The sequence below is a fragment of the Rhineura floridana genome, chromosome 5, assembly GCF_030035675.1.
Source record: "Rhineura floridana isolate rRhiFlo1 chromosome 5, rRhiFlo1.hap2, whole genome shotgun sequence".
Taxonomy (NCBI): domain Eukaryota; kingdom Metazoa; phylum Chordata; class Lepidosauria; order Squamata; family Rhineuridae; genus Rhineura; species Rhineura floridana.
Window position 1 is genome coordinate 132246665 of NC_084484.1, and position 14856 is coordinate 132261520.

Sequence of the window (14856 nt, forward strand, 5' to 3'; positions counted from 1 at the left end):
TATGGGTTGGAGCTGTGCACATGAAATTGTAGTGTGACATGGAGCAAACCTCTTGATTTAATGCCGCATGTGATATTCGTCTGGCCATTGCAATGAAGCCATTGCTTCATTAACCTTATCGAAGCACTCAGAAAATTCAGAGCCTTTATATAGAATCTCTGTTGCATTCTGAGATGCCTGGAAAATTCTCCAGTGGCTTTATCTTATGCTCATAACCTCTGAGAGATTACTGTTTTTCATCATAAGATATATTACGTGGTTTCATTGTTACTTCCAGAAAATCCTTCACGTTCCTAGTTCAGTAACTTGAACACAGAGTATCATTTTAAGTATGTGATGAACGTGATATTTTGGAAGAGAGCCCAGTCTCCGCAGACTGAAAGGCATGTGTACTTTGCCAAAACATCTCTGGGTTTTATTTTCAGGGAGGCATGCATGACTGCTGTGTTCACTGTACTGACAAGTGCTGATGCCAGTTTCAGAGTTGGATCCTGCTGCAATGATATCAGTAATACTGCTAGGTTAAGACTGGATTCATATGACGAATTTTCACCCAACAGGTGGGATCAGCTTGAAACAGAGTTGTAGTGGAGCTTTGCGGTCACCACACTTGTATGAAGTACTGTTCCTATGTGGATCCTTTCACTTCATGATTGCAAAAACTTACATATAGTGGGGGTGGGGGGAATGAACTTCTGCTTCACACATTACAGATATGGTGCCAGAAACACATGCCAGGACCACACATTTGCCATCACAGTATCCATGCATGTGTTTTACTCTTAAAACATCCTAGAAAGGGGGTGGATGATACAGCATAAGAATACAGGGCCCGATCTTTTCCTTTAATTTATGAACAAGAACTTCGACGTGTTATTTTAAGGCAGGGGTAGGGAACATGTTTCAGCTCAAGAGTCACATTCCCTTAAAGGCAACCTCCCAAAAGGCTGCAGGGCAGGGGTGGATGGGTGGGTGGATGGGTCAGAGGTAGAAGTGGGTGGGGAATAGAAACATAGGAAGCTGCCTTACACTGAGTCAGACCACTTGGCCATCTAACTCAATGTTGTCTACACTGACTAGCAGCAGCTCTCCAGGATTTCTCCCTACCTGCAGATGCCAGGGATTGAACTGGGACCATCTACTAAGTGCAAGGCAGATGATCTACCACTGACTCTTAACTTCATAACCTAGGTATATTCCAGCCTTGCAAAAGCCTTGGATTCTTTTAACACACACACCATCCTGGCAAGCAAGAACCATGGCTGTAGTTCAGGGACACATTCTAGCCAGGCAAAAACACACAGAGAGGGCACAGAGCAGGGATGGTGAGAGGTGTGACCAGGGATGAGGGGACATGGCTTATACAGAGGGCCACATTTGGTGGGGGTGTGGATTGGCTCTGTGTATATTCCAGATAACGAAGTGAATTGGGGTGATTTGTGGCCAACTGTCACATTATTCAGGCGGATCGCACTGTTAACAACATGTTTTGAGAGAGATCAGAACATCCCTAACCTTCCGAGTAACTCTGTTGTCTTGGTTTTTCCAAAAAGTGCAGTGTTCCCCCTCCTTTTTATTTTCTGAGAAACAAAATCAATCTGACCAGGGGAACTCCAAGAGCTTAAGAGGGAAGGGGGTGTAGGGTGTGTGTGTGTGTGTGTGAAATCTTTCATTTTGACAGACAGGTCTAGCGTTTAATCACAATGAATGATTTTTCAAGACCACACCAATCACAGAGATATGGGGAAGGGCTATTGAATAAGCTGGTTTCTTCTTCACGTGGGTCCAGGAGCGGTGTGTGCCCATGTGTAAACTGTGTCTGAAAGGGTGGTGCTGGGTTTATTTATTTAAGATACTTAGATGCAGCCTTAAGGGCAAAGCCCCCCCAAGGCAGCTTACAAAAGATTAGTTTCATATACATCACAGGATAGTTTAGCTTTTATACATAGCAGAAATATTGTGCTTCTAAATGATTTGCAGTACCATTCACATACAATGCCTCCAGTCCAATTATCTTCCCTTTACCCATCCACCTGTGATCCATACTGATATGGCCATTTGCCAAAGTCATTCCCACCTCTTATATCTCCGCCCACGCTGGCTCTACCTCTTTCCTCTGGGTTTTTGATATCTCAGTCTGTGAAATCTTTGTTCTAATGCTGGAAAGATTGGCATGATGGAGCTTCATCATGGGGCAGCAGAATTTTGGAAGGTACCCTAATATGTACAATAATAAGGATTTCCAGATCTTTTCATGGCTGCACTCTTATTGTGATGGACTGATAGCTGTACGGGTTGTTTTATCCTTTCTCCTACACACCGGGCTCAATAGGGATGGGCAAATCTGTCAATTTTCCCAATCTTAAGTTAATTTCTCCACATCTCCACAACAATTTTTTTGTGTGTGTTTTGAGGCCTTATGAAAATTCATCAGCATTTTAGTGTGAATTTCTCCTTATACGCATTTTTAATGTAATTTTCCCTATTATACACATTTTGCAAAGCATATTTCCCCTAATATAATGCATGCTTGTATGTTTTCACTAATATATGCATTTTTATGCACACTTTATCTGAATAAATGCATTTTTCTACATTTTACTGTGGCTGGAGAACTGCACTGCAGTGTTCAGAGAAGTATGCATTTTGAAGAAATGGCTTGTTTCAGTTTGCATATTGTTTTGGAAAATGTGAATTAGGTAGATTTGCCATTAATTGTGAATGGAACTTAATGTATCCCTTATCCCTGATAGCCAACCAAGAGATAAGAAGACCGTCAATGTGGAATGACTTGGTTCCAAACAATAATGCACTAAACTTCTTTAGAGAATGCATCTTGGAAGGAATTTGTTCTGCTTTCTATGAGAACACAAAAAAATGGAATGGGAACTCTGTGTGTGTGTAGACCAAGTTAAGCATGCAATAGGATGTCAGCTGTTGTTCAGATGAAATCTCAGCCCCTCCTCCAGGCATCAGAAAGAATGCACGGCTTCTAGTGGCATGCTGTTTAAGTTCTACTGAGTCACCCTGTTTATGGCTCCCACAATTCCATGCACCTTCCTCCTCCTGCACCAGCTGTCAGTACAGCAGTGCAATAAACTGATTGTCTTTTATTCCACATGTTTGCATATGCTGATTTCTATATATCATAAAATGTAACATGAGAAAGTCAGAAGCAGGGATTGTGAAGAATAGCACATGTAATTTATACAATAGAATAGGCTTTATTACCTTGCCATAAAAAACTTTGAAGAACAATTTCACTTAAGGCTCCAAGGTTTTTTAATTGAAACCTGTTGTATGGTAAAGCCAAGAGAGTAGTAATTCTAACTATAAAAAGATTATTTCATTACAATATCACTGTGTAACAAAGGCTGTGTCCATGCTAGGGTGTTAATGCATATGTGGGTTGTTTCCACATGGGCGTTTTGCAATAATTTGGAGTTTTTTGCATGAAAGGCTGCTGCTTCCTTCCCCACCTTTCCTTTCCTGTCTCCTCTACTAGCAAAAGCAACTTTAAATTTAAATACAGCTGTTTCATGCAAGAGCCGTTTGGTGCGAATAAGCTGTTCTAAAAATAAAAATAAAGCAAACATGCCTTTAGGATTGCAGTGTTAGAAAATTAAAAAATACCACTTGGAGGACAGTATGAGTAGGGAAATAGATGACAGAGAGAGGGTTAAATGCCACTTTCTTCAGGCATTTCTTCATTTAAAGGCATTTATAAACTGCTTAATATTTTTCAAAAATCTCTTAAGCTTCTGATTGCCTTCATGGGCTTGCATGTTGGACTACCATTGCATTTGCTGGTGGACTACCATTACATTTGTGTGATTTGTAATTAGGGCTTTAGGCTGCAATCCTAATCTCATTTACACAGAAGCAAGCTCTACTGAACTCAGTAGAACTTACTTCTGAAATGTATCACATGGCCTTTAGGGGAAGACGTGCTTTAAATGTATGGTGTATACGCAGCCAAACTGAGGACTGCACTGTTAGTGGAAAGTTAGCTTTACAGTGCACCCTCGTGTAATGGATGGAGCCTTGCTGCAAGGGAAAGAAACTATTTTTATGTTTAAAAACAACAACAGCAACTTTAAATGCACCATACCACAATATACAATGATTGCTCAAACAGTGCTTCTGTCATTAGAATATATGGACCCAGCCTAGTTCATGTCAATCCCATTTATAGGCAATGTTGCTGCACTCTAGCACTTTGCTTTTAGAGCCACTAAAGTCAATCAGAGGACAACTCAGGTGCCTGGAGCAGGAATAAGTGCAAGGATCCGTTAACCCAAACCAAATCCATAACGGTGAAGTTCTGAAAATCAGTTTTGAAGGACTGAAAGTGTTGTTTCTGAAGAAATCTTAGTCAAGATACAACAGCATCTGGCAAGACATGTCATCCACAATTAAAGTGAAACAAATTGTTTTCGTTTCCCAAATGTTCCCTAATATTTCAGGAAGGTAATTCTATAGCCAACCAGCTGGTATAGCACAGTGGGGAGGAGAGCCTGGCTGGGAATCTAGAGTCTGTGAGTTCAAATCCTCGCTCATGTCTCCTGGGTGTAAAGGGCCAGTTAAAGATCACCCCCACAGTGAGTGGCTCAGGGGTTACGTGCCCTGCCACCTGTGCAACCGTGGGCAAGCTGCATAATCCCAAAGAGCACAGTTGCCCCCCTGCTGACAGTTGCGGACAAGGAAGGGGCTGGCTTGTGCAGCTGTGGCAAGCTGAGCAGGCCCTAGCCAGTTGGGAAGGACTAGCCTCAGAGGGAGGCTATAGTAAACCCCCTCTGAATACCGCTTACCATGAAAACCCTATTCATAGGGTAGCCATAAGTCGGGATTGACTTGAAGGCAGTCCATTTCCATTTCCATTTTCCATTGTATACCCCCCACGCACACAATGCCACCAGATGTAGGAAGAGAGGTTACAACCCCATAGGAACATAGGACTCTGCTTTATACTGAGTCAAATTATTAATCCATTTAGGTCAGTGTTGTCTGTACTGACTGACAGCAGTTTATCAGGGTTTCAAACTCTGGGTTTCTCTTAGCCCTGTTTGAAACCCTTTGCAAGCAAAACATACTCTGCCACATACAAGCTATGGTTCCCATATTCCACCCTGTCATAACCATCCCTAGGCCTAACCCATTTCACTGACTGATTTTAGTTTTTAACAGGACTATTTCCCCAAATTCTTATTTCAAGAATACTGGATAACAAGTGCAGTGCAGTGATCAGTATCTGTTAGGACTAAGGATGGAAGGGTCTGCCACTTTTGGTTCTCTCAGTCTCACTTTTCAATCTTAAATTCAGTTCTTCACATTTCTGCAGCAATTTGCATGGTTTTTTAAAAGCCTCATGAAAATTCTACCGCATTTTAATATGAGTTTCTCCAAATGAACATTTTTATATGCAGTTTTGACTAATTACACATTTTTGCAAGCAATTTCTCTTGATATAATACTTTTTTGTATGTTATTTTCACTAATATATTCATTTTTATGCACACTTTTCCATCCCACACTTATGCATTGGTGTAAATATGGTTTGGTTAGAGAACTGCACTGAAAAATTTGGATGTGTGAATTTTGAAGGATGGCTGTGTTTCAGTTCTCTTATTGTTTCAGAAAGTGCGAATTTGAAAGATTCGGCTTTGAATGCAAACTGAATCAAATTTCTCCCCATCCCTGGTTAGGGCTGGATGAAGGCTTAATAATGACTCCATTGCCACACCAGGATGAAGGGCATCATAGGCGTAGGAAACATGCTGGTTGCATTCAGTGGTGCATAGGTTGGTGCTATAAAGTGGGCCAGCCTGAGGGAGCATCATCTTCATGTGGTCTCTCTTCTACTTTCTCAAACATGCAGCAGCACCCTTGCTTCTGAACCTGACAAACCATAATAGCAATTTTTTAAAAAAATATAGGCGTAAACATCATATGAGCCCACAACTGCCACCTGAAGTGGTACAGCTCACACACAAGTTTACCACTGCAGTGGCCTCTTCATAGACCTATTATGACTGAGGCAGTCCTTGAACTGCCGCAATCACTGCTTGCTTGGCCCTATAATTATATTGGGTGATATCCAGCAAAGGCACACTCAGAGTAATAGACTCAATGAAATCAATAGCCTTACTTAAGTCCATTGAAATCAATTGACCTGTTATTTATGTCCATTGATTTCAGTGAGTCTGCTCTAAGTATGTCTCTCGTTGGACATCACCCAAAGACTTACTTTAAAAAAAATAATCTACTGAATTAACTAGAATTGTGATGGTGCTTTTCTCATTTAAAGGAAAACAAACCAAGGAAATACAAAGCATACAGACTGTAGGCTTTAACTCCAATGTAACTATTGCAATAGCCTTCTTCTACTTCTTTTAGAATCACCCCCTCCCATGGAACTAATGTGCAATACTGTGTTTCTACCTTACTTTGAATGTATTTATACATGATTTTAGAGCTTATTAGCAAACTTCTTGACTTACTGCCAAGAAACCTCTTGGGAGCCATACAAGGGGAAAGTAATCAGTTCATATTCATCAGGGAACATACAGCGGATGACGATCAATCTGATATTTTAATTCAACTCTCCCTCTCAAGGGAGTTTCTGTCATGGATGGATTGCAAATATTTGGTTGTAGCAACAACTGATTTCAAATCCAGTCAAAGCAGTCTAAGAAACTCATTTATTTTTGTTTATTTATAATTTTAAACCTTATATAAGTATAAAAACAAGCTGATTCACACATTTGAAAGGTGTTGAATTTCAGCAGAATGTAGTATTTCTGGAGAGTGAGTTGTGACTATTCTGAACAACCCAATGTGTACCAACATCACAATTCACCACGTGTGGCTTCTCACATTGAAATGATGGCTCCACCAATTCACCATCCTTTAAAATATGGATTTTTGCATCAACTAAAGACATTTTCTAAAGCCTAAGAATACTTGGTGGGGAGTTCATCTACTTGCATTTCATGGTAAGCCTCCATTGGTACCAGTGGAACTGCTATTTACATTTTTTAAATGTGGATGTTATTTCATTCATGAAATTAACATCAAGTATAATTAACATCAATTCTAAGCTATCAGTGGCTTGCTGAGAGATTCCTCTACCCACCCAGTTCACACAGCTCTGCCAACTGTCCACACCCTTAAAACCGAGTTATATCCACTTGCCTTGGGCTCCTTCCAATCACATGTTTTTCCAATGCTCCATTAATGTACAGGATGTGATACTGTATCATCATTTGCTGGTCATGGGAAGAGAACAGCCTTCCCGTGGGATGTTCTGCCAGAGCTCACTGATGTACTGTTAAGACTGGCACGTGCCCCATGTAACATTCCAGAAGAACCTATGCATACCATTGAGAGATTCCTTAGACTGCTTTATGACTGAATAAGCACCTGATGTGAGCAAGACCAGACAGAAGCTGTTTGAAAAGAATTCTACCAATACAAGCTTCTCTTAAGCAGCATGCAAAGAGGGCAGTCTATCAGGGTGGTCACATCTGTGGTGAGATGCTGTTTTCAAGACCTTCTTTTCTTTCCCCACAAAGTTGGACTGGATTCAGATGGATGATTAATGGTATGAGCTACTCTGGATGACACCCCCTGAAGCTTCCCAGACTTGCTATGAGCTGCTGCTCTCTTGTGACTACATGAAACAATGTCAGAAGAGACACAAGGGAAAAATAGGGTAACTTTCCATGTAAAGGAGAATGCTCTAACAATTAAGTTCTATGTTGTTGTTATGTGTCTTCAAGTCGATTACGACTTGGTCAGCGTGAATTTTTATCAAACTTGAAAACTGAAACCACTTTTTCACAATGTCTGTCAAAATTTCTATTGATTTCTATTAACCTGTGTGTAGTATTGTATGCAACAAAGATATATTAAATGTTTGTGCATGTGTACATGTGTATTATGTCCAGAATTTCTAAAAATGACAACAATATGAGTGTTCAACACTCTCCTTGTGTTTTTAATGTCTTTATGAACTCTGTTCATATCATTTGGTGTTCTGTGAATCACTGTGTGTTATACCATGCTCAAATATTGAATTGGCTTCCCATGTTCAAAGCCACATACCCCTATATCTGAAAAGGATCACAATGTATTAGTCCACATATGGTATAAATTTAATGCTTTTATGAAAATGCATGATCGTTGTGGAAAGTTGAGCTATGCTGCTACACAAATGTATTAATTAGGGAACAATCTTAATCCCCACTGCACCCCACAGGGCTTTATGAAGCAGCCCTGTCACTCATAGCAGGCAGGGTGGAAGGTGTGTGTGTGTGGGCAGATAGATTGATGCCATTATGTGACAGCAGTGGGCCTGACTCGGGATCCAATGGATCTGGGGCCAGATCAGCCCTGCTGCCTCTCTGCCTCTGGAAACCCCGTTTTGGGGCTTTCTGCTGGCTTCTGTCAATAGGGATCATGCCAGTGGCACTTCTACCACTCGCATGTTCAGTGAGCGGAAATAGGGGTGGCTCGGTCCAATTCATATACCCCCAAGACTGGCACAAATGGGGTTTGGATTGCTCTGCCTGTATGAAAAACATACAGAATGCTGTAATTCATTTCCTGGTGTGGAAAGATGGATTTTATGCTCTAGAAAATGTTACTTTAAATAGTAATAATAAAAAGCTTTCTATATTGTAACAAACTTTTTACTTTGTCTGCATCCAGACTAATGTGAGTCACACAGCCACCTTACACCTTTATGGCATTTCGCAAGGAACCTTGGGAAACTAATTTTGTGAGGGTTCATGGAAGATTCTGCCAGAAAGTCACACTTCTACAGTATAGCTACAATTCCAGAGGGAGGGAAGCCTGAAAAATTAAACTGAATTAAGTTGGTAGCTTAAATTATGGGGTCAAAGGTGACAGCCCTTAATGATATTCCACTGGCTCCCTCCTCCAATTTTAGCCAAATCATGAGCCCACCCCCCAGTAGCTTTCTAAAAACAGTAGCTAATAAAGGGAGCAGGGCAGACTGGTGGCTTTGATGTCAGTGGGGCAGTGAATCTGCTCCAGGTTTTCATCCAAACTTTCAGGAAGCTGTCCAAAACCTAAAGCACCTCCAACAGCTCTTTGAAAGTTTGGACTAAAACCCAAAGCTGATTCACTGCCCCACTGACATCAGGGCCACCAGTCTCCACTGAATGGGACATCACAAAATATGAGGGGCTGGCCTCCCTCTGTCCTCCACCCCATGATTTGAATATTTGGTAACCCTGGAACGCCCTGATACACAGTTTCTGTATCATTGGAAAATATGAGTGATCTGAACTTTTCTTTAAGCAAACACTTATATGATCAAAATTAAACTCACAGCTGGTTTTGTTCCACATTTCCTTAAATACAAACCATAAACATTTTCAGGGTCACATAATCTCAAACCTCCCAAATAAAATCTGGTAATCCATCCATCTACAAAGTGAAAGGCTTCCTAATTCACAGCACATTTTGACCATATATAAGTCCTACTGAATTCAGTGAGGGAGACTCACTGATAAATGTCAGGATTGCATCCTTAGTGTCACTTTCATCCTTATGAGAATGTATACAGCCAGTGTGGGGAAAAGGATAAATCGATTAATATTTTAGATATTTTTTATTTTAAATAACATCTCTAAAACATGACAAAAAGTTGGCAATTATGATATTTGGAAATCATTTGACAAAAGTGTTATTCACATTCTAATATCAGAGGTTATTACAGTCTCAAGCTGTGTATTGCCCTCCAACTGAAACACAAACGTCACGGAAGTCTGGCTATTGCTGGTTAGTACAGAAAACAATCACAGACACATTGTGGTATGGATATTGTTCCCCTTTGGCCTAAATTCATACTTTTTATATAAAAAAATTAAAAATAATAATCTCAGCTTAACTACTCAGCCTACTTTCCTCTACTTATCTACACAAACTACTTATTTTAAAAAAATATTGTATGTTGGTAAATTTAGCAGTTTGGGTTCTCCAAATATGTTATACAGGAAACAGTTTCTCAGCAGGAGTAAAGTTTAAACTCATAGAGCCACCTTCTGGTGCTAAGTGGTTACTCCAGCATTATATTTTTATTTATTAGCAATATTTCCTAGATCACCCTTCAAAATATACACAAGACAGTTTGGTGGGAGGGATGGATAATACAAGTATTTGATGATACTTTAAAATTAAATGAAAACAATAAAAATCTAATTCTCAAGTGCCTCACAGAATGTACAATTATGGCATTTTCCAAACCATGGGACAAACAACAGTTTGAGGAAACAATAAGACCATCAGTGCCAAATGTTCTTTTTTTTAAAAAAAAGGCATCCCAAAATCTTGAGGCAAGCTTAAGGAGATCTGGAAACCATTTGCCAGTCATTTAATTTGCATTCTTTTCAGAAATGTTGTCTTCACTATGTACTGAATCCAGGTAAAGTAAAATGGATGGGGATGATATGCATAGGCCTTACACTTTATTTCTTAAATCATGGCTATTAATATCCTATGGTCCTCCCACCCCACCAACTGCTTGATATTTGTATTATTGTTTGCTGAACAGACATGGTATATTGCAACCTTCACCATCCTAGTGCCCTCCAGATGTTTGGAACTACAACTAGGGATGGGCAAATCTATCAATTTCAATTTCTCTCTGTTTCTTATTTTTCCAGTCTTAAGTTTAGTTCACTACATTTCCGCATCAGTTTGTGATTTTTTTTTAAAAAAAAATCCTTGTGAAAACATACACATTTTGTATGCATTTTTCCTAGTATACTCATTTTTGCAAAGCAATTTTCCTAAGGTGTTTTTGTATGCTATTTTCACTAATATATGCATGGGTAGACCAGTACCATAGACCACCAGTGGTCTGCAAACTTCATTCACATGATCTATGATGTGTCTGTGGATTTGTGTGTCACATTGATTTTTAATTGTATTTTATTGCTTCTTTTTTCTTTTCTTTTATTACAATATGAATTTATGAAATTACAATTGCTACAACAGGGAGAAAAATCATTAAAGTCCACCAAGACCCTCAGCAATTTTCAAGTGGTCCATGGAAAAAAATATTTGGGCTGCCTTAGCATGTGCATTTTTTGTACACATTACTTGGCTGGAGAACTCCATTGCAAAATGTGGAGAAGTACACATCTCAAAGGATGCCTGTGTTTTGGCTGGTGCATTGTTTTATAAAGTGCAAACTAGAATTGAATTCTTCCCCCATGACTATCCCCCAACCAAATTATACTGTTGAAATGAAGTAAGCTTGGAGTAACCAGGAGTGGGCTTGTGTGTGGAAGGAATATTAGTTCAGTTCTGGTGTTCAAAGCCAAGACCTGGTCTTATAATTATTTAATTCTAAGTGCATGGCATTTGCACCAAACTCTGGTGGATGGATCTCAGTAGTCTAGTAAAAATAAAGCAGATCCAGCAAATTGAAAGGGGGGTGGTCAGAGGCAGGAGATCCACATCCCTTGGCAAAAGATCTGGGGCTTAGGCTCCTGAGCCACCCTCTAACAACACCCAGCTAGAGGGTATGCATTCTGCAATTCTAAAGCCCTTTCATGGGTATCAGTTTTATTGATCCTGCCCATTCATATGCAACCAAATAAACTTTGTGTCCTCAGATCATTATCTAAAGAATAGGGAGGCCCTTGAAAATACAGAAGATGAACATCTCTGATCTGGATACAGATGTAGGAAAACACACTTTTGAGAATAACTGTAGATGCCATATGCATCAGATGTACAATTTATAGATATTGTAAGACAAAAAGGTTTTATGTTTCTATAGCAGACTGTTAATTCTTTATTGATCATACAACTGAAGTAGAGTACCTCTTACTTCTAATAGTACCTCTTTGATTTGTTGATGCCAATTGTCTGCAGAGGGTAATTTGCACTGGAAAATTGTACTTAGGAATATTGTGCTCCCTGCAATGCAAGATTAATGAGTCTAAATTTCCATACGGGTCACTGCCAATGAACTCTTGCAATCTAGGTAAAAGTCACAGAATGTAATAACTCAGTATTGTGAAACACTTCTAGCTCATTTCCCAGTTCATTGCAGGATAGGCAAATCTCATCACAGCCCATCATAGCAGTGTACTTAACTGGAGGTGGTGGCGGCTTGAAAGATGGTGGCCTGTTCATACTAAAATAAAAAAAACAGCATACTTAAAAAAATATACAGAAAATAAAACAGTAGAAAATGTTAACAAAATTAAGAAGGAAGTAATCATTCTGAAAGATAATAGATTATATAGATAGGGTATTCATCAGTGGAGACGCAGTGAATCTGCTCTGGGTTTTAGTCTGAACTTTCAAGGAGCTGCCCATGGTTCTTTCAGCACCTTGGACTGCTCCTTGAAAGTTCAAACTAAAACTCAGAGCAGATTCACTGCCCCACTGACATCGGAGCCACCAGTCTTCACTGGCAATTGCATAGATAGGGTCACAGCCATGCCAGTAATGTGTCTCACAGGTTTCTTGTGAAAATCAAAGGAGGACCATTCACAGCACCCCAGGCTTTATGGCAGAAGGGTAGGAGTAAGATTCAATAACAATAACAGCAATGGACATTTTATCTTTATCTTTTTCATACAGTCTTCATGACTCTTTTCTCTCTCTGTTCATACCACATTCTATTCCTATTAAGCATGCATCCGAATGACCCATGAAGAAGACAACAATGGGCACTGTTTTGCAGGCAGTTCTGTACCCATCACTCCATTGAATTTGGTTGGTCTATCATTGCAATAATAAGTGCACAGTTTCCCTTAATTCCTTTAGCATGGTACTTGGTTAACTGTATTATAGTTATGGATAAAATCTTTGTTTCTTTCAGATTTGCATTTTATTTTGTATATTACAAAATTTAGTTGTTTCATTGATGTTGGTCTTTGGTTCTTATGTTGCTGTTTTTTACAAGGACTTTGGAAATATAATGATAGAATCCAGAATGTGAAGACTAGCAATTTGGAAGGATTCGGAAACTGCTGTAAGCATGGCATGGGGGATTCCATTTTGACAACTGGCAAGCTTATCCAGTCTTCCTCCATGTTTCTGAGCATTTAGAAGATACTGGCCCCAGTACAAAAATGGGAGTTATATATTATGTGCTGAAATCTTTAAGAATATGTACTGTAACTACACACACACACACACACACACTAATTCAGCTCTAATCACACACAATAGCTAGAGGACCCAGATGGAGATGTGTTTCTCCATGTACTGCAAAAGACACATCAGCCAGTTCAGTGAGAACTGGGTGCATCTTTCTTGTCAGATTGGAGTGACGGTACACTTTAAAATTTATTGCCCATTTTTACACAAGATAGTGAGTGTCTTTTACGCAAAATGTTAAACTTCCTTACAGTTGACAAGAGTTAGAATTGCTTACATGATGAATCACACTCCCATGCTGTAGATGTCAATAAGGATAGAAGCAGAAATATTTGCTTTGTTCTCTTTTGCCATGTTCAGTATGTATCTGTGAATTTGATGATGTCTAAGAAAATTAGCCCTAGGTTTATCCAGCATCACGAATTTTGTATTCCAATTCTTCATTGCGATGCAATCCACACAGGGACAAACCAATGTGATGCCCCCTAGATGTTGCTGGATTCCATCGCTCACTAGCCCCACCCAGAATGGCCCATGGTCAGGGAGGATGGGAGTTGTAGTCCAGCAACTTTTGAAGGGCATCACATTGGCTACCCTACAGTTCACAAACTGGTACAGACACAGTGAACTTGCTCAAATCCTGCTGCAGTCAATGGGACTCAGCAATTATAATTTCAAACACACTGAGTTATACATCAACCTAATCAGATTACCTGGAAGCAAATTCCAAGGCTTTCAATGGGATTTACTTCACAGAAGCACATTTGGCATTAGAGTGTAAAATGCAAGGAAGGCATGCACTACTTACATTTCCTTTCGGTGTCGGCACCATTTTCTGACCCCCAAAATGATTATGAGTGTGCAGAAGAGAAGCAGAGTGGCTACAACTGCTGGCCAGGAGAAGCCAGGATGTTTTGGACTTGTTGCAGTACCTGAGAAAAACCCAGAGAACCCCAGCTATCATAGGCCAAACAATGCAACTAACAAGCAGTAATCATCTCCACATTTCTAAACTAAGGGTTGATTCAGGCATTGTTTTGTTTTTTTTGCTACGTGCTTGCTGTCCCCGATAGTCACAATGAGAAACAAATAGCGTGAAGCAGCTGATCACAGGGAAAATTGCTGATCCTGTTCACGGCAGCTGGAAAAGGAGTAGCTGTGATTCTGTGGCTCCTCCAGATGTGTTTATTGAGCACTCATCCAGATTTGCTTGCACAAAGCATGCACAGAAGTGATACAATCTCCACTTTTTACTCTCTTTACTGAGCATTCATCCTGATTCGTTTGTGTGGAAGTTATACTGGAAACTGGTGATAACCATATCTGCCTTTGGCCCTTTTGTGATGGGACAAAAGTTTAGCAGTCCACCTATAAGCAGGCAATCTATTCAAGCTGTTTGCAGTTTTATAGTCAAAACCAGCATCTTACAGTGTGCCTCGTAAGCAATAAAAAGCAAATATGAGCTCTGAGCATCTAATCCCACTCAGGATATGGGTAGCCACATCCTGCATGGCTTCAGCCTTTAAGGGCATCTGCATGCAGACCACACATCTAGTCAGTAGAGGCATTTGGGAGAAGCTGTTCAAGCTCTTCTTTCCCCATTGTCCTCCAATTTCTGATGAGACATTTCTCTGGAGCACACACCATGGCATAGTGGTCACCAGAGACTTTTAATCTGAGACAAAATAAGAAAATTGAACACAT

The 14856-nt window shown here is 39.9% G+C and overlaps 1 protein-coding gene across 4 annotated transcripts in view; it reads right to left on the bottom strand.

Moving 5' to 3' along the window:
* Nucleotides 1–9672: 9672 nt before the first annotated feature.
* Nucleotides 9673–14856, bottom strand: part of CD96 (CD96 molecule) — a 58505-nt gene continuing 53321 nt past the window's right edge. For all 4 annotated transcript variants that reach the window (XM_061629533.1, XM_061629532.1, XM_061629530.1 and 1 more), the window contains 2 exons: nucleotides 13961–14084; nucleotides 9673–12178 (listed from right to left, as the gene is read on the bottom strand). In XM_061629533.1, the coding sequence (XP_061485517.1) occupies nucleotides 12022–12178; nucleotides 13961–14084 (281 nt within the window). In that variant the 3' untranslated portion in view covers nucleotides 9673–12021. The remainder of the gene's footprint in view (nucleotides 12179–13960; nucleotides 14085–14856) is intronic.